Raw genomic sequence first — 26,718 nt, 5'->3', positions numbered from 1 at the left:
ATCCCTCCCGAGGGTGAACGTGATACAAAGCCTTTAAGGATCAACTTCCATGCCCCGAGCTTGCTCCCGTCCGCGTCTCTCCGCTGCTGTGGTATCCGGACCAGTTTTTTTATTTATTCCTCCCCCCTGTTCGCCTCCCTGGCGCCTATCCCTCTCATCCAGGAGAGCAAGGAAAGCAAACCCACGTCGCCCAGAATAATACAGAAGATCAAAACAGAAAGAAAAAAAGGAAAGACGTAGTCATGTAGGAATCCTTACGGGTTTTTGGCGATGTTCGGTCATCATTCGTCTCCACTTCCTCCCCGATATGTCCCTTGACCCATTCGCATTCGTATCCCACTCCTCTTCTCGCCATGTGGCGATGCCGAGTCAACTGAGACTACAAGGCAAAGACACGGAAAGGGAAAGGAAGAAATAAAAAAGAAAAGAAATAAAAAAGAGGGAGAGTGTTTGGGTGCATGTGTGAGAGAAAAGAGGAAGAAAGAAAAATTGAAAGAAAAAAGAAAGAAGGGCGAAAGAAATGAGATCCCGAGTTCCCCCATTCGAAAATATGTTGGTATGTTGGTTTGTTGTTGACCTTTTGGTATTATTCCACCGAGAATCTCGCGAACCAGACTCGATTGGCATGTGTCATATACTTCAGGATAACAAAAGGATCATTCTTTGACTGTGAGCTCGGAAATCATTAATCTGCCCGTGATGAGGGAAATCATGGCACTCTGGCCATACGGATAGGTATTGTGGCAGGTGTGTTCGGTCAGCCGGAATCATCGACGAGTACTAGTAAGATGCCTCGCCGACTCGTCCTCGACGAGGTAGCGGTGAGGCGGGCCGGAAGCCCCGTACGAGTGTTTCTGCTGGTCGGCAGCAGTCTGCTCATAGGGCTGCTCGTGCGACGGCTCGTATCGTGGCGGCAGGCTGGTCATAGGGGAGTAGGTATATCCCTGCGGCGGCGTCGCGGCCTGTGTCAATGCGCGAGCCATGCTCGGGCTGCTCGGGCTGCTCGGGCTGCTCGGATGACGGACATGGCGGCTTGCGGTGGTTGTTGGAGGCGGCATGCGGGAAGGAGCGACGGCGGCGCTCGAGTCGTAAGGCGACGCGGTGTAATGATACTGGCGCGAATCGTGGTAGTAAGCAGCCGTCGGAGGTTGACCGACGGGAGGGGCCGTTCCAGCAAGATCGCCATCGTCGACACGAGAGTAGCCCTGTCTCGGGCCGTAGGGGTGCTCGTACCCGACGGAATTAGTGTCGTAGCTGTACCCAGCCGGAGCGGAATCCGTGACCGACGAAGCGGGAGGGTACCGGCTGTGCAAGCCAGAAGCGGCACGAATGACCTCGCTCTGGGATCGCTGATGGTACGGGGCAGGGCGGAGTGGATCAGTGTATCCCGAGACAGAAGCTGGCGCCTCAAACTGCGAGGCGGTGAGTTGGTGGGTTCTTCGCTGGTAGTTGGGAGCAGGCAACGGGCCGCGTGGGGAAGCAGAAGTGGAACCCAGCGTGCCGGCAGTGCCCCTGAAGACGTAGGGGGGGAAGGAGTCGAGTCCCTGCCGGGCCGAACCGAGGCTGTAGTAGTAATCTTCCTGCGAGAAATGATCGCGGGCGTCGTGGCCGTAAGCCGGACGGTGAGCGAGTGACATATGCCGCGCGTTCGAGATATCGCCTTCGGAAGCGCGCGGCAAGACCGGCTGCGGCTGTGTAGGACGATCGGCAAAGTAAGGGGCGTCCAGCTCGGAGGTCCGCTGCCTCTTTTCCATGGGATGCTCGAAGTTATCGTGGTCCCAAGGCCCACCAGGCTGGCTGGTACGACGGACCATAAGCTGTGACTGCTCGGTCGGACGAAGAGCGACACCCATAGACTGGGACCGTTTGTGAGTGCTACCGGTTCCAGTCGCATGCCCACTGGTCTTGCGCTTCTGTGAAGCTTTGGGCTTGCCTTCAGTGCCGTCACTGCTTATGCAGGGCAGAATTTCAATGTCGGGAATCTGGTTCAGATGGTTGCCGTGGATCTCTGTCTTGAGCTGCCCGACGATGGCCAGGATGTCCTCGGTGCTGTATCCTGTGCCGCATTTCTGGAGCAGCCAGGCGGGCACGGCAGTCCCACTGGCGACGGCATCATCAGCGCCATCATCGTCGGACTCGTCATAGAATGCCCGCTTCCTGGAGTCCTGCTTGTCTTCCAGGCGCTTCTGCTCGCGCTTGCGGATGGCAAGAGACCAGCTTGTCACAACACGAGGGGCGCCAGCCTCCTTGTTCTGGTCACTCCACTTCTGAACACGCTCGATTTGCTGCTCGACGAGATCGATCTGGAGCTTGGCATACTCGTGACCGTTGCGATAACGGCTGCGCTGGTAATGCTTCCGGCAGTAATGGACCCAGACATGGGCGGGGATCATACGGGTGCAGAGCTTGTTCCGGCCGAAAATGTGCGAGATGGCCTTGCGAGGTTGAGAGCCCGTGTCGCAGTTCTCAATGTACATGCACTTGATCTCCGGCTGCGGGGCCGTGTTGGCAGCCGGCGTGGCAGACTCGGATTCGGTTTGACTGGGCATGGTGTAGGCTTGTTGAGGCGCCGCAAAGGCTGAGGTGTCGGATACTGAAGGAAAGGGGTTGAAGGTGGCGGGGGCTGATAGTGCGGCAAAGTCGGGGGCAGACACCGTTCTTTTGTGAAGGCGGGAATGAGCTTGAACTTGAGCTTGATGTGGGCTGAGAAAGCTCGGATTGTTTGTCTCCCGTTGTGCAGAGATATGTTGAGGGCTGAAAGAGAAGGATTAGCCAACGCCGAGGACTGGATATTGTAAATAAGTACGGGCGAGGCAGAGGGAAACACTGGATCGGGTTGGTGATGGGATACAATGATCATGAGTAACTCCTCAAGAACCGAATAAGCTGAATGGTTTCTTGGGAGATGGAAGTCAAATGGCAACAATTATGGCAATGGGTATAATTGACTCGAGGTGGGCTGAATAGGGGAACAATAGCACTAGAACAATAGGCTCCGTGGATAACACCAGCACACGGCGTGGTGTAATCGTTCACGGGACCGAATGGTTCAGGTAGTAAGGAAAGTGACCCATTCTTTGGTGATTAGGTGAAGAGCACGGGAGTCCCATCGAAAGGAAGGTGCACACAAGAGTGGACCGTGAAGAGGGCAACGAGGACAGCGGTGAAGGTAATCAGTCCTAGACATGGCAATGTTTTGTCGCTAGAAGGCAGTCGAATAAACCGGACGTCTGGCCAGTGCCCATGATCCGACTAGCTCTTGTTGTCAAGGACATCGAACGTCCCCGGAGGTGACGTGACAACGGTTCCGATGCACGGCCTCCTAGTCTTTGGAATGGCAGATAGAGAGAAACGCCTTGTGGTGTTGGCGTTGGGGGGTGGGAGAAGGAGTCTTTTAGAACATCATGTCGCATCAGGTTGCACTCGCAAACCCTACCATAACTTCTCCAAGTTAGAGCACCTTGGACGACACGGGTTTAGGGAATGGAGCCCTCTCCCAGAGTACCATGAAACAAAGGAACGAGGGAATTCATATGACAAGAGAACTCAGTCAACTCCTACCTTAAGGCATCGCTAGGGCTGGATCGATTGCTTCCAGCAGTACGGGTGATGAGAATCGCGTCGGACGGGCTCCCGGCCCTCTCTGGGTTGCTGATACCATCATCGAATGTAGCGGGAGATATAATCTGAGGTTGGGATATCGAAGTCCGAGGTGATGCGGGACGCAGAGCCCTGGGCTCTTGTCCGACTACCGCTGGACTCAGTTGCTCATGCTCCGCCAGTTTGGTTTCGAAAGATGGCATCTCATTCACCGGCTGGGTGAACGGCTGGGTGCCGCCGCTGACGGTCGAAAACGACGATATTCTGGAATGACATCCCGAGGTCAAGTTGGAGGAAGCGTATGACGAGAGGCTGCTGTGACTGTCGGAGCACTTGTGCTTCGGCGACTGGGGCAGACCAGTCGAACCATTTGCGGTAGGATCCCGAATGGGGTTTTGCCTGAATGATGCTTCCTGTCAGGCACATCATGAAACAACCCAGACAAACTGGAAAAGCTGGTTCCGTTCTCGAATCTGATGCAAACACCGGGGGGTTTATCGTGAGGTGAGCGAAACTTACCAAACAGGGGTGTGCAGTTCAGCGTCGCTGGCAAGACTTGAGCTAGACAGAAGTTAATGCGGAGTCCAGGCCTGTTGCATCTCATCTCATTTCAAGCAGCTCTCGACTAGGAGAGCTTCGTGATTCAAGGAGGAGTGAAGTGCAATGCATTGAATGCAGAGTGCGGCCCAGGGAGCGATGTCTACCTCCCCACTTCCCCGACACACGGCCCCACATCGACCCTCTTCCGGATACCGATGCCACCCAGGAGCCCCGGGTACCGCATACAAGCGCAGCCGAGGGCAAGAGCAAAGGTAGAAGTATGCAAGGGGATATGATGGCAACAAAATCTATACTATACATATTAAGCAAAAATGACTTACCGGCGAGGGCTCGTGCTCGACAACGGGGTTGCTCCTGAGGAATGGGCCATGTCGAAGCTGATAAAACTGGGAGTAGTGTTCCTGGAATCGGATCCGCACGATGAGAAGTCGCTAATCTCCACCGTTGTCGGTATCTCCGTTGTACATTCGCTGTCCAGAGCAGGTTGCCAAGGCAGCGTGCAAAGTTTGGCCGAGTCAAGGGATAGTGGAAGCGAATAGCCTCCTGCGTCCCATGGCGTTCGTCGGCGAGGAGCGCGGCCGTCGATCTTGCCCTTAGAATGGCCACTTGACGGTGGGGGTGGGGAGGGTGTAGAAGGAATTGTTGATGAAGCTGTTGGACCGTCTGTCCCCGATGGTGTTGGGGTCGATTCGAGTGAGTCTGTCAGTTGAGATGGACGACGTGTAACTGGTGCTAGATTGAGTAAAGACGTCACATCCATCGCTCTCTCTGTCTCTCAATATTCCGAAAAGTCCTTGCCGAATGAAACTCTTCAGTCCTCACCCCGTGATTGCCGGGGATACCTCTGGACCGGCGAAGATGGGTTACGAAAAGGAGCCCTGCAGGTATCTTGCCATGAAGGAAGAGAGATGGAAGAACCGTCGACGGGAATTCTTTGCTCCGAAGTCCTTCGGATTCCTTTTGGAAGAACGTAGTTGTACAATGTTCTGGTGGAGTTGAGAATAAGTTGAGCCGGAAGCAGAAGAATGCACAGACGAGGAGCGATGTCAAAGTCGAGGGTGTTGTCTGTCAAGTAAATGTGTGTGTGTGTGTGTGTGTGTGTGTGTGTGTGTGTGTGTGTGTGTGTGTGTGTGTGTGTGTGTGTGAGAACTAGGTGGCAAAGGCGACTGCCGGGCTATGGATAAAAATAAATTGAATAAATAAAAAAAAAGGTAGAGCGGGAGGGAATGTTGATAGGTAGTAATAAAATGTAAAGTGCTGTTGCGTGGCAGTTGTATAAGGTTGTTTATACTCCCCCGTCCGGCCCCGTCGTTGCACTGACCCGGTCGCAGCGGGTTGAAACGGCCGAAACGCCCGAGGGCCCAGCCGGGCGTGTCGCTAAGTGAGCCACCCAAAAGCGTCCGAACTTGCTTGGTCGCTATCTGCGCCTCACGGATCGATGACGAACCGAGAAACCAGAAAGAAACAAATCGTTTAACTGGTCTGCAACAAGGCTGCCCGAAACGGATAGTGTGAATACTTATTTCCCTTCTCCCACCTGGCGACGGGCTGTAAAGACGGGGCAGCTTGTCGCTTCTCGACTCGATAGTGATCGATTTGAGCCTCAAGTGAGCCCGCTCTGTCAATAAAGAGACCTCCTCAGCGCCACACCAAAGGCACTAAAGGTTTCGCTTTCGGTTCGAACATAGGAACGGCAAAGGAAGAAAGGGCGACTCTGCTCGTCTAGCTCGGAGCAAGCATCCTGTGGGAAACAAAGATAGAATGGGGCATGGATAGGGCACTGGAAGTAAGGGTAGGGGACGGGGCACAAATCAGACCTGTCCGGGGGCTGGTGTCGAGGAGAGGAGAGGCTGTGCTAGAAATGCATAAAGAGTAGGTAGGTACGCATTGAAAGACTGTGCCCTTCTGAGATCTACAGATTGGGGAAGGTGCCCAAGATAGATGGGCTGAGGAGACCTTGGAGGAAAGATGAAAAAGGGGAGGGTGGTCGGTAGATTAAAAAAAAAAAAAAAAGAGAGACTTGGGTGCCAGGATGTGGGCGTGGATGTAAACATGAGAGACAGGAAGACAGGCTTGTGCTAGTCTCGTTTAGTCCCAAGCGACGGTCATCGGTCATAACAACCACCCATCCATCTCAACCTAGTTACGGGCTCGACCAAAGCCAAAGGACGGGTATCGGTGTCGGGTGAAGGTGGGAAGCGGCGGGTAAGAGGGTCAACTGCGGGAGTCAGCATAATCACCCGTGTAAGCCACCGTCTAGGTAGTTAGTTCATGGAACCCAGTCAGATATTCCGCTTATAGTATCGTGAAGATGCCGGGCATGGTGATTTCGATGTGAGATGCCGACGTTCACAGCGTCAGCGTCGTGGGGCCCCCCCACTCCACAGCCGTGTCGCTTGGTGTTGAGCTATAATAAGGAGATGGGGGAAAGAGTGCCGCAAATGCCAAATGTATGTTCCCAAAGACGCACCTCATGGCGAGTTCGGACAGGGGCTAAGGTTTCAGAGGAGTATTCTTAGTGCATTGTGAACTTGACAGGGACGGGAGTTAACCCGAAAGTGATTACGAGATGTTGACAAGTCGAGAACGACGAGAGTAGAGTAGGGCAATGAAAGGGTACTCCATTCTCCGGGGCTGGGACCCTGGTGAAATGCCGGTCCTAGTCGCGTACGTCCCCTTTTGCATCAGATTTGGGGGGTTCCGTCGCAAATCATGGCGTTAACCCCGTCGTCTGATCCACGATCTCCGCAAGGGGAAACTCCACCTCCACCGGGTGGGCACTGCAACAAGACATAAACACAAGAGACATGGCCAAATAAATACCTGTGCGTTGTTCATCCGGAGGAGAGAGGGGGAAAAAATAGAAACAGATAAAACATGAAGACAAAAGACGAGGGTGTTTCTTTCTACGAGGATGAAACGCAACCCAGATTTTAGTCGAGCCGTCAACGACGGTACCTGACCATTCTTTGGGTCATCCGGAGAAGCGCATAGAGAGAAAGAGACGGGAAATACACCGACCTAAGATGGGCCGAGACATGTGCAGGTGGACCAGCCAAATTTGGGGCTCGAGGTGGGGAGATCGAAGGGCTAGGCCAGACGCAACCTCTCTCGAGAACCTTGCTTCGTATAAGGAAGAATTCGAAATAGTTTGGGTAACTGATCGAGTCGATCGGGGGAAGAGAGAAAGGAGAGAATCCGATGGAGGATGGATTGTCCGTCGTGGATGGCGGCCCCCAAGTCGGTCGTGACCCGTGCTTCCCATATTGCCTTTCTGCAGGCATGCGGACGACGGTTGGTTGACATGGGTAGGCACGAAGGCGGTAGCCGGTTTCCGGCCCAACACGAGGCCACGCCGAGCCAGCACTATGGTCGTGCGACTCTCGAGCGGTAAGGTTGAAAACTGGCTGGCCAAAGTCTCAGATGGGGGGGCTGCCATTGCAGAATCTACCTACCACGTGCGTTCGAGGCTTGCTAGCCCCAATGCGGCCAGGGCATGAACCGTAGTACTTGCTACAGAGGGCAACTGTTGCGCTTCGTACCATCTGAAACTTTTCGGTCGAAACTGTCTGTTTGGGGAGGGTTGACCAGAGACAAAAAGGGGCAGGCCATGGTGAGCTACGTTGGACCCCCGTCTGTTGTCTGTCGAGAACACACACATAAGAAGGCAGCCTGAACACAATCGGGAAATCGGGAAATCTTGGTCGCAAGCCAATGTCGTCCGGTTCGCTAGTGTCAATGGTTGCTTCACCAGCCTTGGTGTGTCCGGACATGTGAAATCTGAACACGTCATACGCAATCCATGGGCATAGGCGTATCATAGATTTATCGTGGACGACGTCAAAGGGACATGGTCGCTCTTGGGGTCTGGTCTCAAGCTCGCCTCAATGATGGCTGGGTCTGGCAAAACAAACATTAGTCGATTTCCCTCTGGAAGCCGAGATCACCAAGTCGGTCAAAGCATGCGTTGCAGAGTGAAGAGGCATGTTAATTCGAGATGACGGAGATGGGATGCGAATTAGGGACGAGCTGACCAAAGGATGCATCTGAGACGAGATGATGCTCCCCGGGAGGCTGTACAAGCATCAAAACGTCTCTTGGTGTAATACCTCGTGGTAGGTATGGATACTGCAGATACTGATTCGCTGCTTGATGGAACCAACCCTCTTCTCCCAGATAAGACGACTTGTCTGACTCGACTGATGCGCATGGTTGTGTAACGGAGAGGCCCCAACTTTGAAGGGGTGTGATTGGGGTTCTCCACGTTTCATAACGGACGGGGGACCAACGGTGCCGATGTCGATGCTAAGGTTAGATGTGGTGGGGGGGAGGGGTGGTAAGGTTTCGAACCTAAGGTACATACCTCGGTACCAACGCTTCCTCTTTGGAAGGAATGACTGCATGTACGCCGTAGCTTGCGAAGATCCGCACATTGATGCATTGTACGGAGCAGCAGAGTGGTGACCGGGTGCACTTCATACGAAGTATTCGTACATAATAGGCGGCTTGTCGTTAAAGAACGGTGGGCTACTACCGTACAGTGGACAGCCGGTGCTTATGGCTCGAAAAGACGGAAAGCCAGGCTCGTTCATGCTCGAGCGATCGACGCAACGGACGATGTGATATCCCGTTACACATGTTCCCCTCTCCCGGCGTCTCCTGAGATATTGAAAAAGCTGTGTGGAAGTACACCCAGACACCCAGACACCCAGACACCAGAAAGCCGGCAAACGTTTCAGCTGAATTCGAGGCGCATGAGGCTAAAGGACTGTGGGTCCGAGCCCACACTGTCGTGGTTTCTGAACCATCTCGAGAATGTTTTATGTTTCTTCAAACTATCGGCGCCATTTATTAGGTGAAGATGGCGCTGTCCGATAATCGAACAAACGGACTGCGTGGGCGGCATTGTAGCAAGTTGAACGGTGATTTTTCGGGGTACGGGGCGGGAGGGGAATGGGAGCCAGTCGACATGAAAGTGCAGTCAGTGGTCGTAATAAAATTTTCGAGTGGGCGTTAATAAACTCCGAAGGTACGAGGTACGTACCCGAGGGTTCGTGTCTCTTTTAGCCAATGAGGAACGGTTTAGGTAGCCTCTCCCTGTGTACCTATACATAACTGCCTAACTCCACGTCGTAATTGGTATAAAAAGCACTTAAGCTGGTATCCGTAGTTAAGGTAGGGAAGCACCCGACTGCCAATTTTCGCTTTTCCACTGTCAGATGCCTACAGCCACCTTATCGGGGTGTGACTTGCGCCATTTCTGTAGACGGATAGGGTACTTCCGACCGATGTATCTACATCAATTTCCCCTCCTTTTACTTCATAGTTAGACATTTCCGCAGAGTATCTTTTTACTCTTCTTTAATACACACACATATCTTTTACGTACCTTATTTATATGCTGATAGTTATAAGCCCGGCGTTCTAATAAACGAAGCTATTCCAGAAGATCCTGCAACTTAGAAGACGATTAATAGCTTTAAGTCTATAGCGGGTAGTTTAGTAGTATTAGCTACGTCCGCCTGCTTTCTTCTTAATTAAACGATTAAGTAATTAATCGCTTAATCGCTCCTTTTTAATCGATTAAGCACTTAATCACTTAATCGCTCTATTTAATCGTTCCTTGTTTAATCGCTTAAGCGCCCGTTCTCTTATAGTCGGTTTCGATAGTTTATTTCCCTATAGTCCTAGTTAGTTAGACGATAGCCTTAGTTACGGTGATGCCCACGATAGGCTATACGATCCTTACCTTACTAAAATAGTAGCGTTAGTAGATCGAGGCTATTATATAGATAGCCTACGCTAACCAGGTATCTAACCGTATTAATCTAGACTTCGAGGAATCTAAACGTCCTCGAAGACTCGAATCCTCGGAACCTCTAGAGCTAACGGAAGAAGATAATAATACCTGGGATCGTAAGTTTAAGCCATAGAACGTAAAAGAAAACAGATATCAGTAATAGTAATAAGGTCTAGCTGCTCTTCACGACTATATCGCGAAGATAGTTAATCCTAACCTTAAAGATTAGTACGTAGGGAAGAAGGAGGTTAAAGATATCCTAATCGCCTTAAAGGACTATCTTAAATCTACTAACGCTACCTAGAAGTCACTAATTAAACGATAATAGGAAGGATATATATAAATATACGGAGGATACCCTATAAGCGTTAGCTTCAGGACTTTATATCGCTATACCGAGATTCGAAGACCTATAGCGTTAGATCCTCTAATAGTAAAGAGGACTAGCTTAATACGTTTTTTAGGGCTATAGACACTATAGCTCTGGAGTAGTCAGAACCGCGCTTTACAGAGATCTTAAGGGAAGATAAGGAAGACTAACCTACTATCGTGGAGGTTATAAACGAATATACGGTTTAGTTATGCTATAGGTATCCCTATAGGCTTAATATAAAGCCCACTGCATTATCGTTTTATACGGCGACGTTCTTAGGAAAGGATAAAGATAGTAGATAGTAGCCTGCTGGTTAGAGAGGTTAGTAGTAATAAGGAAAGGAGGCTTCTTCTTTAATAACAGTAACGTAGGAATAGATCTGCGATTATGTTAAGATAGGAAGGAACGCTCGTTACTACGCTCCGTGGTAGAACTGCCCGAACGTTAACCCCACGCGCCGCTAGGAGGGCTTTACGCCTTCGAAGGAGGTAGTAGAACGCTACGACCGTATTATTAAGTCCTAGGATAAAGGTCGCTAAAAGAAATTCTGGGAGGATATTAAAAAGGACATCGATAAGGCGAAAAAGCAGGTAAAAGCTAAGTTATAAGAGAAGGATTAGTTAAAGGAAGTATCTAATTTTACTGTCGAATAGTCTAAGGATTCTGATAATAATACTTACGATATATATTTTACCTCTTATTTTATAGGCGAAGAGGTGGTATTAAATGCCTTAAATTTTATAAGTGAAGAGGTAGCCTCTTTAACTAAGGGTTTACTTTAAAGCCTACGGCAGTAGCTAGAGTAATAGAACTCCACGATAAAGGCTTTATAAGAGGAAAGGCGTTATTAATAGCGTTAATAATAACCTTAATCGTCGATATCTAGGGGGGTAGTGGATAGTAGAAGATTAAAAACCACCGAAAACGCCTCTGAAAACTAATAGGTTATTAACTAAGAGGCATCACGTGGAACGGCTGCTACGGCCGCGGCAGGTATAGTGCCTGCCGTTATGCCTGCCGTTAATTTACCCTCTTTAACTATTAATAATACGCCTCTAGCGAGGATAGCGTAAGCACTATCCGCTCTATAGCTAAGCAGATAGCGCGGGCGCTATTCGCGCGGATAGAGGACGTATAGCTCCGGCACTATCCGTACGGATAGGGAACGTATAGCGCCCGGACCACGCGCGGGAATAACGTAGTATAGATACTCGGGTTATAGTTAGACCGGACCGGCTAAGGGATATACCCTCGGCGCGGTTCCCCGTTTATTTAGTAGAAGATATCTTTATTCTACCCTTATATACTAGAGTAAAGGTCGCCCTTTTAAACCCTAGAAGCCCTAGGTCTAATAGTACTGGCTAGCCAGGGGATATACCGGATAGGTATATTAAATAGTAGTAACTAAGCTTTTAGGCAAGGTTCGCATACCGCCGCCCGGCGCGGACTACGTATACTAAGACTAAACAGGCACGTAGTATACTAGTAGTTATAAACTACGTATACTAAGACTAAATAGGCACGTGGTTTACTAAGCGAATGCTAGCGTGCTAGGCGTAGCCGCCCTTAACGATGCGAACTACGTATACTAAAACTAAATAGGTATATAGTATACTAATAGTCGTTATCGCGAACTACGTATACTGAAACTAAACAGGCACGCAGTATACCGATAAAACTATTATAACCGCTAGCGCGCTAGGCGAAAACGCCTCTCCTTCGCTAGACTAAGGCGTAGAGTATATAAGGACTATAATCTACTACTCGCACGTAGGCTCGGCGACTATACCGACCTCGCTAATAAAAACCTAACGTAGAACCCACGCTCCGCTATTATAACCGACGTAAACCTCCCCGACGATTCCCCTTATCCGCGAAATGCTAAAAGCGCGAAAACCCTTATTAAGTTCTTAGACGATTACCTGGAGCTTATCGCTAATCTCCTCACGGCCGAAGATATAGCTTTACTTAATATAGCTAGGAGGGCTATACACGCTCCTAGAACCGCCGGCGTAAATAGCCTAACCTTAAGAGGAAGAATTTCGCGATCGGAGTCTATATCCGACGTATCCTACCTAAAAAAATAGGTCTAAACACCGGACGATATCGTGGACGCATTCTAAAAATAGCTTAATAAAGAACCTGCTTATAGGGAGATCCTAGCGATAATAGGAGAACTCCGCGACTTTAAGGGGAAGTAGCCTATCCGACTATTCACCGCTAGTCCTACTCCCTAAACTAGGTTCGAAGCTAACCTAATTAAACTTAGCCGTATCGTAGAGAGCTCCGCCGGGCCTAGCCTTACCTAGCTTACTATAGGGCTTAGGATATAAAAGCTAGGTAGTCTACGTCGTCTTAAGATTACAAGAGAGCTAGGGGAACCGTTATTCACTATAATAAAACCCACTATACTCCTGATCCGTCCCACTATAAAGATAACGGATAAAGAACCGGTAATTAAGGAGGAGGAACTAATATACTCCCTAAGTAAATCCTCCTTATACTAATCGCCCGTATCCTATATATCTCCTACTAAGACTATTACCCACTATTCGATCGCTATAAAACGCTAAACGTCTAACGCCCTTAGCCGTGCCTTTTCGGCTAACTATCCGGTTAACTCCGAGGGCATAGTATCTAGCACGGGCGTACCCGGACCTAGCCGATAAGACGCTCGCTATAGCGGCGGATAGCAGGATAAGACGCCTTCTCCTCCTCCTCCGCCGCTAATATAGCCGCCGAATTAGCCGCCTCCCACGGGCGGAGATTAAATATATATACGCTAATTCGACTTACTCGCTATTATCGGGGAGCTCTAGCGCGGGGCGTAGCCGTAATAGCTTTAGCACCGCTTTAAGGCGGATGACCTCGGATATTTTAACCCGCCGATATACTTTACCGTAAGCTAGGATATCCGTACCGAAGGAACTAAGCTTATCTTCCTAGACGTGTTTCGTTTTACGGACGCTATAAAGCAGTACGCCGGCCTAAGCGCCGGGCATCGCGAGGCCCTTCCGCGCGGTATCGCCTAATACCTTTTAGGTAAGGCCTCTAAATAGTTTATAAGTCTAGATAGCGGTAACCGCACGTTCTATAACTAATAAGCCACCCTAAAAAACTAGAAGGACGCTCTTAAAAGACGGTTCTGACTCCCGCGCGAAGAAGCCGAATATAAGCTACGCCGAGAAAAGTATACCCTGGAAGACGTTATTAACCGCCGTGACCTCCGTGTATTTACTAATAAAGTAATCTAATTAGCTAAGGTAGCCGATAAACCGAAGGGGAAGTACCTATCTATCATTTAGGATAAGCTAGACGCTAACCTAATAGCGATAATAGTTCGCCTAAGACCCGAAATAAAGCAGGCCGACTTTATAGATAACCTACCTAGTCTAATACCGGGATAGTATCAGAATTATACGCAGGGAATCTAGCGCTAGCTTATTAACCGATATAACCTTACTAAGACCGACCGCGGAACGTATAGCGCTCCGCTACCGGTTATAGTAATTTAGTAGTCTACTCCACGGTATTATAACTAACGCTCTAGCCTAACGCCCGAGCGTCGCCGCACGCCTTAGCCTAACCGTCGCTCCCCGGGACTAAGCTAATTCTGTCGCTAAAGCGAAAATCGTGCGCTACTAGTACTAAACGCTAATTATTTTACTAATAATAAGGGTTAGCGACTCCTAACTAATAACGCTAATAAGTAGTCCGACTATCGGTATAGGGACTATCGCCGGGACTAACCCCGAGACTAGGTTAACGCCTCCGCCAAAAAGACCGCTACTAAGCCTATATCCGGAGATAATACCGATATAAAGCCCGAGAATAAGTACTACTATACTAAGGTAGACTCCGAGGGTTCTTTAGAATCCGAGGATAAGTATAACGCGGAAAATAAGCGGGGTAATTAACTATACTAGGTCGCCGATAGACCCGGATTCGTACCTAAGTACACCGATCTTTACTAGGTACACTAAGAGTATAGTAAATACCACTAACCTATAAGATTAAATCCAGAGACTATCCGATATAAGAAGACCTACTCTTAATCGTACTAATTAAAGAGGCAGGACGGATAGGACTCGCCGCTAATTAACGGCGCTATCTAGGAAGTCAGGGATCCCTTTAATAGTCCCTACGGGTATATATACGCCCGGATCTAAGCCCGTGGTTCCCCCACGGGCGCGCTATTCGATATTTACGTTAACTTAGAAGCCTCCTACTACGTAGTAAGCTAGCTACTCCTTAGTCGATTCCCCGATAAGTATATCGATTCCACTAAATACCCTGTGTTATAGGGTATAGGATCGATAAAGACCCTAGGATAGGCTACCTTTACTATGCTAGTTCGAGGTATAGTAGGTAATAAGACGAAGATTAGCCGTCTATATATCGGGGCTTAGGTTATACCTAAGCTCGACGCCGGTCTTCTCCTAGGACAGGAGTTCAACTATCCTAACGGTCTGGATATCCTTAACACGTAGGAAGCTATTCGTATTAGCGCCTACTAAGATCTAACTATTTCTATAAGGGTATTCGCTAAATATTCTTTAATCTAGCGGAGACTTAAGGCTACTAAACGCTTAATTATTCCGTTATAAGTATATAGGTTTATACTGATTAATAAACCCGATATTAGCCTTAACTCCCTAGAGTTTTTTCCGGATATAAAAGGCTCCCCGAACTATATCCTTAGCGACTAAGCTATAGTGCCTATTTTTAACGCTAACGACTGGCTATTAGTTATCGTATAAGATACTAAGCTAGGCTATATAAAGCTATTCTACGCGGATAGGTATTAGTATACCGACTACGATAATGCTTAAGATATCCTACTTAAGTGTATAGAGGAAGAACCGCCCGCTAAGGGCGAAGGTGATATCTTCCGTGGGTATATTACTCCTAAAGGTAAGCTAGGTATCGCTAAAAGCCTAGACGCCCCTACGGAGATCACTAAAGAGGGAGTAACGATCTACTAGTATAACGACCGCTTCGTACGCCGGTTTAGCAGAATCGTCGAGAAGTATCCGAAGGTTTAGACCGACTAAGGCGCCGTCGATATACCTCCCGAGGAATATATAAAGGTCCTTTTAGTCGATAGATAGTATAATTAGAAGATTAGCTAAAAGCTATACCCCCTTAGTCGCGATGATTAAAAGTTCTTAGATAAAACCCTCGATAAACTCTATAAATAAAGACGAATAGAGTAGCTAATATAGCCTACACTATTCGGAGCCTTAGTGTTTATTATATAGCGAACCCTAAACAGGAAATATAAGGGCCGGATAGTAGTTAACCTCCGTGCCTTAAATAAAGTCACTATTCCTAACGCGTACCCGATACCGTTATAAGACGAGGTAATCCGCCGCCTCCGGGGGAAAAAGTTTATCTCCGTTATCGACGCCCCAGCCTTCTTTCACTAATTCCCGGTATATAAGCCGTACCGTGAAAGGTTTACTATTATCTTATATCGGGGATAGGAATATTCGAAGGTCGCGCTTATAGGCTTCCGTAATTTACTAGCCCATGTTTAACGCTATATAGATAAGCTACTTCGACTATATAAGATATTTGCTGCCGCCTTTATCGACGATATCGTTATAGCCTCTAATACCGAAAAGGAATACGCCTAGTATCTAAAAACCGTCCTATCACTATTTAATTAGAAGCGGATCTTTATCTCCCCGGGTAAATCCTTTATCGGTTACCTATTGGTCTAGCTCTTAGAATTTAAGGTCGATGCTTTAGGCCTCTCTAATATAAAGGAATACACTAAAGCCCTATAAAGGATCCGTCTACCGATATCGCTCTAATCGCTCGAGTAATAGATTAGTATAACCGGATAGCTATAGCACTTTATTCCGAGGTTCGCCCACCGAATTACCTCCCTTTAACGACGGAAGATTACTCTACTCGCCGAAGCTCGTTAGCTCGGAAAAGATAAGGGGTAAGCCTGTAAGGCCTATACTAAATAAACGGTATTCGAACTCACGGCGGAAGAACTAGCGTCGTTTAAGGATATCACGGGCGCTCTTACCTCTAAGGTCTACCTCTTTTATCACGACCTAGGAAAGATCCTCTTTATCTAACTAAACGCCTTTAAGGAGTATAGATTCTTAGCTATACTATTCTAACTCGTTAACAAAACTAAATAGCTTATTAAGAGCATTATTAGTAAGACCCTTATCCGTCCGGTACTCTATATTAGTAAGGGCCTTAATACCGCTAAGCAGAAGTATTAGCTAACCGAATTAAAGGTTACCTGCCTAGTATAGACTATTCGTAAGACCCGGACTATTATATAGTCCGCCCGTTATAATTCGACTATTATTCTCACGGATTACGCCGCTATTATCGGAATTATAAAGTCGACTACGCTATCTAGCACCGATAAGACCCGGCTAAATATAAAGCTTATCCTCTCCTCGGAGTTCCTTAGCTAGTTTTAGTTAGACTATCGGTATATCCCCGGTAAAATAAATATTATAGCCGACACCCTTTTATAGCTACCTATAACGGATCCTCCGGAAGCGGAAGATAATAGCGAGCTAGAACGGATTTAGCGCGATTAGGCTATTTATCACTTCTCTAAGCTTAAGATAAACGCCGACCTATAATAAAGAATTAGCGATAATTACGCTAACGACGCTAAATAAGGACCTATTCTTACCTAGTTACAGAACTATAATTCGCTAGTTAAAATCCCCTTCGAGTTAGATCAAGGGCTCCTCTATTATCTAGAATAAAGCGGGAAGCGTCGCCTCTATATCCCTTTCTCCCTATATTAGGAGTTTATTTAGGCCGCCCACGAGAAACGCTATTACTTTAGCGTTAAGCGAACCTAGTACGAGTTAATTAGCCGATTCGCTATTCCTAAGCTCTATAAGGAAATCGAGTCTTATATTGCTAACTACTCGATATACGCTACTAATTAGACTAATCGCTAACGCCCGCTTAGCGAGATATAGCTAATTATAACTCCCCCTATTCTATTCTATATTATCGCTATAGACTTTATTATCGGCTTACCCGAGGTACTTTTAGCCGGTTCTCCCTAGTAAAAGGAGGGGTTCCCTTTATTCGACTCCCTCCTTATAGTGACGGATAAGTTTACAAAGGCTACCCTTTTTATCCCTAGCTATAGCACCTACACGGCGGAGGAATAGGCTTATATCCTCTTTTAATTCCTCTAGCTTAGTATTTAGGGTATCCTTAAAGGTATTATCTCGGATTATAACCCTAAGTTTCTATTAGCCCTTTAGACGGCGCTTTAGAAGGAAGCTAGTATACTACATAGGTTCTTAATAGTATAGTACCCGTAGATAAACAGGCTATTAGAACGGAAGAACTAAACGGTCGAGATCGCTATTCGTATATTCCTCGCTACTTACCTAGACGTCCTATAAATAAAGGGTATCGTCGCCTTATAATTTAACCTAAATAACGCCTTTAGCGAAGTCCTAGGCTACTCGCTAAATAAACTACTATACGGTATCTAAACTAATAGCCCCCTTAATATAATCGGAGATACTAATCCGTAATTCGCCTAAGAACTTTTTCAGGAAAACGCTAAACTATCTATCGCCTTAGCTTAGATATATATAAAAAGGCTATATAATAAGAAGTATTATAGTATTCGGTTTGCCCTAGGGGACTTCGTCTTCGTTAAGCTCGGGTATAGCTTACTCGCTACCTAGTAAGCCGTCCACTAAACTCGGTTAGTAACGAATAGGCCCGTTTAAGGTTAAGGAGTAAGTTTCACCGCTAGTATACCGTTTAGATCTCCCCGCTACACTTAACGTCTACCCTATTATTAGTATCACCTATCTTTAGCTAGTACGGGTATTAGGATTAGACCCGTTCCTGGGTCGGGAAATCGACGGTAATCCGGTTCGCCCCGGTAACCCGGACGATAACGGGCACGAATAGCAAGACCTATACAAGCACTATAAGATCAACGCTATCCTAGATAAGAGAATTACCCGGAAGGGGTAAGGTAAGCCTTATACTAAGTACCTAATTCGGTGGAAAGGCTAGCTAAGTTATTAGAATATATAGATACTAAAGGAAGCGATAGACGTACTAGAAATAGTCGAAGCCTTTAAGGCAGGATAAAGGGTCTTAGAGATACTACGAGCTATAATAAAAGGAATAACGCCAGATAAAACCCTTAAGCTGGGGGACGTTAAAGAAATAGATAGGTTAAAGAATACTCAGAGTAAAGAACCTTTAAGGGGCTCTAATATAGCCCCGTAGCCTTATTAGGCGCCGAATAAGGAAAGTAAGTTACCCGAGGTAACTACGCGCTATTCACGTATAGCGAACGACCTCGAACTCGGGCGAGGGAAGGTATAAGGGTCGTCCGATCTCCGAACGGCAGGTATATAAAAGGAAAATAACGCGGAATAATAATAAAAGTAGTATAAACCGCGTCGTTCTACTAGATTAGCCCGCCCTCCTACCCGGCTATAAAAAATTCCCTAAACGCCCGGCCACGCTTACTAATCTTCTCCTACTCTTTATAGCTATCTTCGTAAATATCATAGTTACTAGTCTTCGTATATAACCACTATTATAGCTTATAAGGTAAATAACTAGTGGTTCTCTAGTTATTATCTCGTGGTATCTTATATATACCCTTTTTTCTCTTAGTTTATTAGGCGCTCGTAATATTCTCCCTCCGTTTATAGTAAGTCTCCTAAATTACTACGTAGTCGAGTACCTAATAGATATCTATCGGTCGAAGGACTAAGAGTTTATACAGGAGTTCTCTAAGTACTTCTCTAAGGGGAAGACCGGGGCTAGGCTTACCTTCGACGGATACTTTAAAGCTATTACGCTATTTAGAGACGAAAACGGTATTATTATAGGTCTATAGACTATTAGCGTAGTATTTAATTAGTAGCGCCGTAATAATAAGTTAATAGTCGCGTCCTACCGCTAATAAGCCCTTAACGACGGGTATAATAACCCCCTTAACCGTTAACTCCGCCGCACGATATTCGCTCTAGTAAAGGAGGCGGAACGCGTAGTCTTAGTTAACCTCGCGTAGTAGCTTATTACCCTATACCCCTAGCCGTAGTTTCTGCTAGATAATAATATCGACGTTACTAACTAGCCCTAATACTCCTAGATATTCGAGTAATACCTCGTTATAGCTCGTTATAATGCCCTTAAGGCCTCTAATAGCTAATTCCTCCTTAACCCCCTATCCCGCCGCCGCCTAGGAACTATAATTACCCCCTCGGGTTCGCCGCTACTACGTAGTAGCACCGCGCCGGTCGCCTAGACTCCGACTACTAGTATACCCCCCTTATAGCTACACGACACTATTATACTAGCTCGCGTCCTATAATTAGTCCACGAACTAGCGTCGCTAAGCCTAAAGCTAGCGAACTTAGTAAAACGTCTATAAAATAACGAAATCAGTAGTGTAGACTTCCTCGATTACACGGGAGATTACCCCTCTAGTATTAAGCCTCGCGTAGCGGCTATCTAAGATTTCCTCTAATCGCTATAGAATATCCTAGCGCTAGTTATATAAAGCGCCGCGGCCATCCTTACCAGATTAAGATTAGGTGCTCCGGTACTACCCGTCGCTAGCGCACTATCGCCTATCACGGGCACTAAGCGCCCTTACTAGGGCTATACGTCGTTACCTTTAGCGAAGCGTATATTTACACGGTTAAGCCACGAGATCCTATACACTTAGGCGGCTATTAGCTTCGCGGCCAGCCTAAATAACCCCTCCTAGCTCGTACACTATAACGAGTTCACGCACGGCGAATAAACGTTCGGGGAAATTAGATAGCGCTCGCGCGCCGCTATACTACTGCTCCCGGTCGCTATCTAGGCGACTATATTCCTTAATAAGTATATAGTAAACCACGATATATAGAACGCCGCTAAGCTAGGCCTATTTATTAGTTTCTAGTATATAGGTAAACTAATACACCTCGCTAAACTAAACGCACTCGGTGCGTTAAAGAATACTAAACTGGAATATCTAGCCTAACGCTATATAGATAACGCCGACCTAGCCGAGGTAATTATCCGGCGTATAGCAGTTATCGCCCGCTACTATAACTCTTACGGGAAAAAGGGAGTTATAGCCTCCTACGAGATCTCGTAGTAAATAGTCGAAGAAGAAAAGACTAATCTTACGGAGGGTAATATAACCACTATCCTTAGACGCGAGATATCGCGCTAAGGCTTCCTGGATACTAACCCGCAGCCTCCCAAGGTTATAGAGATCTAGGGCTAAAGATTAGAAGCAGGGCGTAGTTTAGGCACTAGGTTTTAGGCGTATTAGTTTAATAGGAGTATTTAGGCATAGGCGTAAGAACGCGCCATGGGAAACGGTCGGTTAGTCGCTTCGCTTTCTCCCGTTTACCTCGTTTCGTTTTTCTTTTTTTTCTTTCTTTCTCGCTATTCCCCTTTCGCTCCTTATCGCCACCTAACGATTTACTTTCCCCTCGTATACCTTATTATACGGAGTAATAGTCAGCGCAGTTAGCGTAATATATTATATTACTATAACCACCTTTTCCTTTCTATCGTAAGCACCACCGCGCCCACGGTTACTAAAGTTATAACCGGGCGGCGCCGCCTTCCTAAAAGCGTAGGAGTCTACACGTCTCGCGCTATTAGTTCCGTATAGGTTAACGCCCGCGGGACGCAGGGCTTTTATTACCCGGGGTATATAATACGCCTCTAGTAAGGATAGCGCGGGCGCTATTCGCGCGGATAGAGGACGTATAGCTCCGGCACTATCCGTACGGATAGGGAACGTATAGCGCCCGGACTACATGCGGGAATAGCGTAGTATAGATACTCGGGTTATAGTTAGACCGGACCGGCTAAGGGATATACCCTCGGCGCGGTTCCCCCTTTATTTAGTAGAAGATATCTGTATTCTACCCTTATATACTAGAGTAAAGGTCGCCCTTTCAAACCCTAGAAGCCCTAGGTCCAATAGTACTGGCTGGTCAGGGGATATGCCGGACAGGCATATCAATTAATTTTACCTTTTTAATAACGGCACTAATTTTCCCCTCTTTAATAACCTCTTCTTCTTTTAAAATAACGCCTGTTTTTATACCTCTAACGCTACTATAGGCGCCTAACGATCCTCCCACGCCTACCGCTATAAGGAGTACCTCGGAGTAAATTAACGATACTAGCGATACCTTTAATAAGGCTATAGGCGAGGCTATAAACGATACCACTGCTCCTTAATCCACTAATCCACACGTAGCTAAGTTAAATACTACTACTACTACTACTATTCCTGCTTTATAGCTAACCTCTTAAACGCCTGCTTCTATAGGGAGACCCTTACGTAATTATCGACCTCCCTCCTTATACGATAGAGAAGAAGGTCCTGATTAATTAGATCTCTACGAACGAGATAGTTAGCGGTAGGCTAACTAAAGTACCGCTATAGCAAAAATATAAGGCGTTAGTATATCTATTAGGGATAGAGGTCCTAAGCCAGGGGGCTTAAGGCAATTTATAAGAGGCGCTATGCTGCGTTTAAAATCTATAGCCTAGATTAACCGTTGTTTTAGTGCCCTTTAGATTATTATTTGGGGACCCGTTTTTGACGTTTTGACGTTATTATGGGGTTAATTTAACTACCTGTTTTTACACGTTTTTGACGTTTTTAGGCATAAAAAGAGCGCGCTTTTTAATAAGCCGTTTAATCGTTGGATTAATATCTAGGCCTCTATTTTACCCTAGATTTACGGCTTTAATTAAGCAGAACAGTCAGGATTAATCCTGCAGTTCTGGGGGTGTGTGTCAGATGCCTATAGCCACCTTATCGGGGTGTGACTTGCGCTATTTCTGTAGACGGATGGGGTACTTCCGACCGATGTATCCATATTAATTTCCCCTCCTTTTACTTTATAGTTAGATATTTCCGTAGAGTATCTTTTTACTCTTCTTCAATGCACACACACATCTTTTGCGTACCTTATTTATGTGCTGACATCCACCATCGACGTGAATAATGCCATAAAACGAATAAATTGCCTAGTTGAGGTGCTGGTCACCCCAGCGTCGGCCATGACACTCAGACTTTCCCTCCAAGGGGGAGTGGGTTTAGCGAGAAGCGAAGAACTCGTACAAAGAGACAGGCGTTTAAATCACTTTGTAGATTGCAACGATCCGACGACATGTGATGCAGTGCAACCAACCAGACATGCAGACTGACAAATACGGACATTCCCAGGTGGACTGTCCTAACATCCTGACGATCCTGACACGGGGCTGGCGGAGAAGCCTCTGACAAAGCACAGACAGGGAGGTGAATTCTTTGCCCAGACCCTTGTGCAGATCATCCGTTCTCGAACGACCATGCAACAATAGGCGTCGAGCCACTGTCAAAACCGACTTAGCCCATCGATTCCCGTCTTCCATCTAAAACCTCCCATCTCTCCCGTCTCGTCCTGGCATTCTGGCAACGGGGCGACCCTAGGCTGGGCGAGTGTTCGTGTTTTCCTGTTCCACGACCTGCTCAACCAGTTCAAAGTGCGACGACTCGTACGCTTTGACGTTGTTCTAGACTGAAACTGCCCTACAACGTACATCCTTAGTACCTAGGTAGGGTGTTGAGACTAGAGAGACACAGGGCTACCTAATCCTGCCTGCCCTAAGGTACCTTAGTCTCAAATGTGGCCCGGGCCTTACATTAGCTCCGAAAGAATGGACCAGGTCGAGTTGCCTTGCCCTGTCTAGTTATGAGATTGGTGAACAATCCACCTCCGGTTTCCCCGGTATGGGGTGTGGGTGATGGATATATTCTGGGAAATACCTATATACCTATCAGCTAGCGCTTTTGGTGGTGTGGTGAGGGCTTCCCCCCCCCACCCCCCAACCCCGCCTTCTCAATTTGAACTAGTGTACGGTAGTTGGATTTATTTCGTACGGATACTATTCGTAAGGTTACAACGCACTCCGTACAGGTGGTTCTTGTCCGACCATCTTCACCTAGGCTTCGAGTTGCGCGACAATGACGGCTCCCGACTAGACCAATGATCAGCTGAAAGGACCAAAACGGCTACCCCACACAAAGACTGACTGATGAACAACATCCCATAATCATCTTGAAGTTCTTCCCCTGGTTGGGACTGTCACCCGTTGTGGGTTTGAGACTCACTCACCTACGCCAGGCGGGCCGAGCCTATAAGATTTTCCAGACGTTGGCTTGTGGAGAAACTCACCTTGCGCATTTACTCGAAGAGGTCATCTCTCCAGGCCAGGGATTCCGAAACATCGACTAGGGACTATTATTCAGCGAATTTTCTCGGAGTCTGGCTGGAGATAGTTAGACCCAGGAGAGCTTCTTGACTCAGTTGTTAACCCTCTTCTGGCGGATGGCGCGTCAGGGTCACGCATTATGGTGCTGTTCAATACATGCCACGTCATAGAGACCTAATCATCAGAAAGAATCAGCGGTTTGTTTGACCTTGCCGAGAAGCCAGGTAGTTCTAGGGGGCAGGAATTGTAAGGTAGGTGCTTGGGGTACACCGCGGCTCATACTGTTCTGTTTAACGGACGCACCGAGCCCATGAGAAGAACCCTCCCGGGAGACGTCGGACACATGAAAAAGGGCCCTCAGCAAATCGCACTCCTATATGGCAGCCAATCATTGAAGCATTCTTGCCTCTAGCAGGCTCGATCTTTTGATTTACGGACGCCCCTTCTTTCATTTCTATTCAGTGAAAAAGGCAATTGGAGATGATTCGTTTTCTCGGTATGCAAGCTTGTCGTATACAACAGGAACGATCGGGCGGCATAGGTATAGGTAGTTTTGGCCCCCTCAAGGAATTCTATGTCCATGGTGGCTCGAAACTCCATGTTATCTCGCGAGACGTTAGAACGTCTTTGCCAGAAGCCAGACCTGCATCTGCTTCAAAGTCCGATGTCACAGATCAGAGGAGCGAAGAAATAACCTCAGCTGACCGTTCAAGTTTGCTGCCATGTAACCACTCTAATGTAGCAAGCCGGCGTGCAGATCGAAGTACAGTCCCAACTTTCGAGCCCTCATCACACCCCTCTGATGAGATGATGCTTGCTGAGCCGGGTGAAATACTCCCTGGCCATGCGGGGAGAACGACGAGACGACACATCTCCCCGTCGTCACGTAACACCCGCCTAATCTGCTGTGTATAGTTGTACGTCGAAGTCTCATCCTATGCTTTCTAGCTTCCTGCGGTGGCCCGCGACCGTTCGGCCTTTGGACCTTTCGACCCCCCTACGGTGCGGCGGCAGCACCCGTCACAGCCGACGAGAAAGAGCCATTTCCGACATCGGTGACGCACGGAGTAACATCATGTAATTGCTTCCTCACCCAGCCGAGCCTCCTCGTCCCCCCGCGTAGCCGCGTCATCCGGAAAGTCCGGCCGGGCTGCTGTACTACCATCGGACAAAGATTGTGCCATTTTCCGTCTCATAGAAGCGGCAACTTTGGAAGGCAGGAAAAGAACGAGTTCGGGTAAGGTATAGACATACAGACCTTATACTGGTTCTTCAAGTCTGCGAAATACATCTGCGCGCTCTCCCGAGTCCCAAGGGAGAAGAGGACCAACGCCCCCTAGAATCTTCCCCCAGATCCCATTACTACAGCATACCACTTTATGGTCAAAAGAACCGAGACGAGGAATATTACTCACTCGCGCTGCCACCCGACCGTGCTGAGAATAGACCAAGCGCTCCAGTCAACAGTGCAATATCTCGCATCAGCAGTTTCCAGGATGGTCAGCTATTCGTAAGACCGATTGGAAATGGACGTGAGGGGAGGGAAACATTTGAAGAAATATTTACTATCGCACATGCCTGTAGATAGTAGTAGGCCATGATGGAAATAATCGTTGGACTTCATTCACCCTGATACCTTCATTCCCAGTCAATTACCTACGGAGTACAGCATACCATGGTCGCGACAGAAACCTAGAGACAGTGATAAGATATTCTCAATTGTTTATCGACCCTATGCTAATATATCACCAGATACTACAGGGCCCTGTAGGCATGGGAGAGTCAATCTACTCTGTAGTGATAATGATATGGTGCTGAATCATATCAGGCTTTGATCACTGCTTCCGTCGCTAAAGGGGTCCAGACCTGTGAGAACATACTCCGGAGAAGCCCACCATAAGCCGGTGGCTACGAAGGAGGCTGAATGGCGCTCACAAGGTAATGGGTAGAAAGCGCTATACCAGAGGCTTCCTTCGTATCCGCGTCGATGACTGTCTGTGGCGCCCTCGCGGTTGATCATCAACACGAGAATTTTCGGTCTAAGCCATGGGTAAACAACAATGTTGTCGCATTCACCACCTCCTCGTCACCTCCATCCTTTTTCCTCCTCAAGAGCCAACGGAAAAGACGCACATCGTTTCTTCATCCCTTCCCGAGACGCTCCCTTGGCCAATCCCCCGAGTCTTTCTCTGTTCTCGGGGTCCAAGTCTCCAAGCACAATGTCGTCCCGTCCTTTCCACAAAGAGGCTGATCCCGCCAGCCCTCGCTACCCGAGACAAGTCTATCTTCGACTCCCAGACGACTACATCACCGGCGACGCGGTCCCACATGTCTCCCCGGTCTACGGACCTGACCCAAGACCCGGCTCTCCCTTTAGACTGTCTCTCCACCAATACCCCGCCTACGATGGCCGATGGGGGTACCATCACGACGACGAGGAACTGCCTTCCTGGACGACCAGGTCCAAGGATTGGTGCAAGACTTCCATGACGAAGCTCCGAAATGCGCTGACGATAGCGCACAAGCAGTCTCCGATCGTGACCTGCTGCGCCTATGGTGTGATGCTTTTCCTCTTCCTGCTCTGGATCACCTCGCTTTTCCGGGGAGTCTGGGCGTGACGGCGCCCATATCACTTGTTCCATACCATCTGAAGCCGGGGTGTCTTGCAAGGACGGAAGAACTGTGGTTTATCATCCATCGCGCTTCTTGTACAGCATGGCGTCAAGAATCTGCAGATGTAATTTTAGCGTATCAAAATCTGTTACGAAGGATAGGGGAGGTGATTCGAGTGTTTGCGCACTCTGGTGAAGTACATGTACAAATACTTACCTGTGGTTTCATCTATTTCTGTTCTTCTCTTTATATGGCAAGGAATCAGTCTCGACCAGTCCTGGCATCCTCATTGCTGTATCAAGTGTCCAAAGACAGTGCCAAAGCGGGAAATGTCCGGCGTCACGGGCTGCTAAAACCCCATGGGACCCCGAAGCTCCCGCTGTCTCAGACTTTTGAGTGACTTGAAATGCGTCAGAGTTACATTCCTGTTTTTATTATTCAGGTACCTACCAACGGAGTCAAAGCGACGATCAGTTCCCGAGATCTGCCAGTGTCATGTGTT

General features: G+C 47.8%; 5 protein-coding genes across 5 annotated transcripts; 1 reads left to right on the top strand and 4 right to left on the bottom strand.

The window, feature by feature from the left end:
* Window positions 1-767: 767 nt before the first annotated feature.
* On the bottom strand, window positions 768-4,531 carry SODALDRAFT_338741 (hypothetical protein; the record flags this gene model as incomplete). Its single annotated transcript, XM_028612803.1, has 3 exons — window positions 768-2,754; window positions 3,562-3,999; window positions 4,482-4,531. 3 exons carry the CDS (start codon window positions 4,529-4,531, stop codon window positions 768-770), a joined length of 2,475 nt encoding a protein of 824 aa, XP_028469206.1.
* A 2,129-nt stretch (window positions 4,532-6,660) lies between these two features.
* SODALDRAFT_118593 (hypothetical protein) lies at window positions 6,661-8,114 on the bottom strand. Its single transcript, XM_028606608.1, has 2 exons — window positions 7,617-8,114; window positions 6,661-7,568 (listed from the first exon to the last, which is right to left on the bottom strand). The coding sequence occupies exons 1-2, from the start codon at window positions 7,980-7,982 to the stop codon at window positions 7,107-7,109; spliced, it is 828 nt and encodes a 275-aa protein (XP_028469205.1). The 5' UTR covers window positions 7,983-8,114; the 3' UTR covers window positions 6,661-7,106.
* A 727-nt stretch (window positions 8,115-8,841) lies between these two features.
* On the bottom strand, window positions 8,842-9,101 carry SODALDRAFT_331118 (hypothetical protein). The gene has a single exon (XM_028611379.1). The coding sequence runs from the start codon at window positions 9,065-9,067 to the stop codon at window positions 8,897-8,899; it is 171 nt and encodes a 56-aa protein (XP_028469204.1). The 5' UTR covers window positions 9,068-9,101; the 3' UTR covers window positions 8,842-8,896.
* A 14,232-nt stretch (window positions 9,102-23,333) lies between these two features.
* On the bottom strand, window positions 23,334-23,988 carry SODALDRAFT_377074 (hypothetical protein; the record flags this gene model as incomplete). Its single annotated transcript, XM_028614881.1, has 5 exons — window positions 23,907-23,988; window positions 23,695-23,777; window positions 23,567-23,578; window positions 23,425-23,473; window positions 23,334-23,369 (listed from the first exon to the last, which is right to left on the bottom strand). The coding sequence occupies exons 1-5, from the start codon at window positions 23,946-23,948 to the stop codon at window positions 23,334-23,336; spliced, it is 222 nt and encodes a 73-aa protein (XP_028469203.1). The 5' UTR covers window positions 23,949-23,988.
* Window positions 23,989-25,584: 1,596 nt separating this feature from the next.
* Window positions 25,585-26,630, top strand: SODALDRAFT_331116 (hypothetical protein). Its single transcript, XM_028611378.1, has 2 exons — window positions 25,585-26,332; window positions 26,433-26,630. Exon 1 carries the CDS (start codon window positions 25,823-25,825, stop codon window positions 26,219-26,221), a length of 399 nt encoding a protein of 132 aa, XP_028469202.1. The 5' UTR covers window positions 25,585-25,822; the 3' UTR covers window positions 26,222-26,332; window positions 26,433-26,630.
* The last annotated feature ends 88 nt before the right edge of the window (window positions 26,631-26,718 follow it).

Source organism: Sodiomyces alkalinus (genome assembly GCF_003711515.1).
Source record: "Sodiomyces alkalinus F11 unplaced genomic scaffold SODALscaffold_2, whole genome shotgun sequence".
NCBI lineage: Eukaryota > Fungi > Ascomycota > Sordariomycetes > Glomerellales > Plectosphaerellaceae > Sodiomyces > Sodiomyces alkalinus.
The sequence above is the reverse complement of the archived record's forward strand: the minus strand, read 5'-3'. Positions and strand labels throughout refer to the sequence as shown.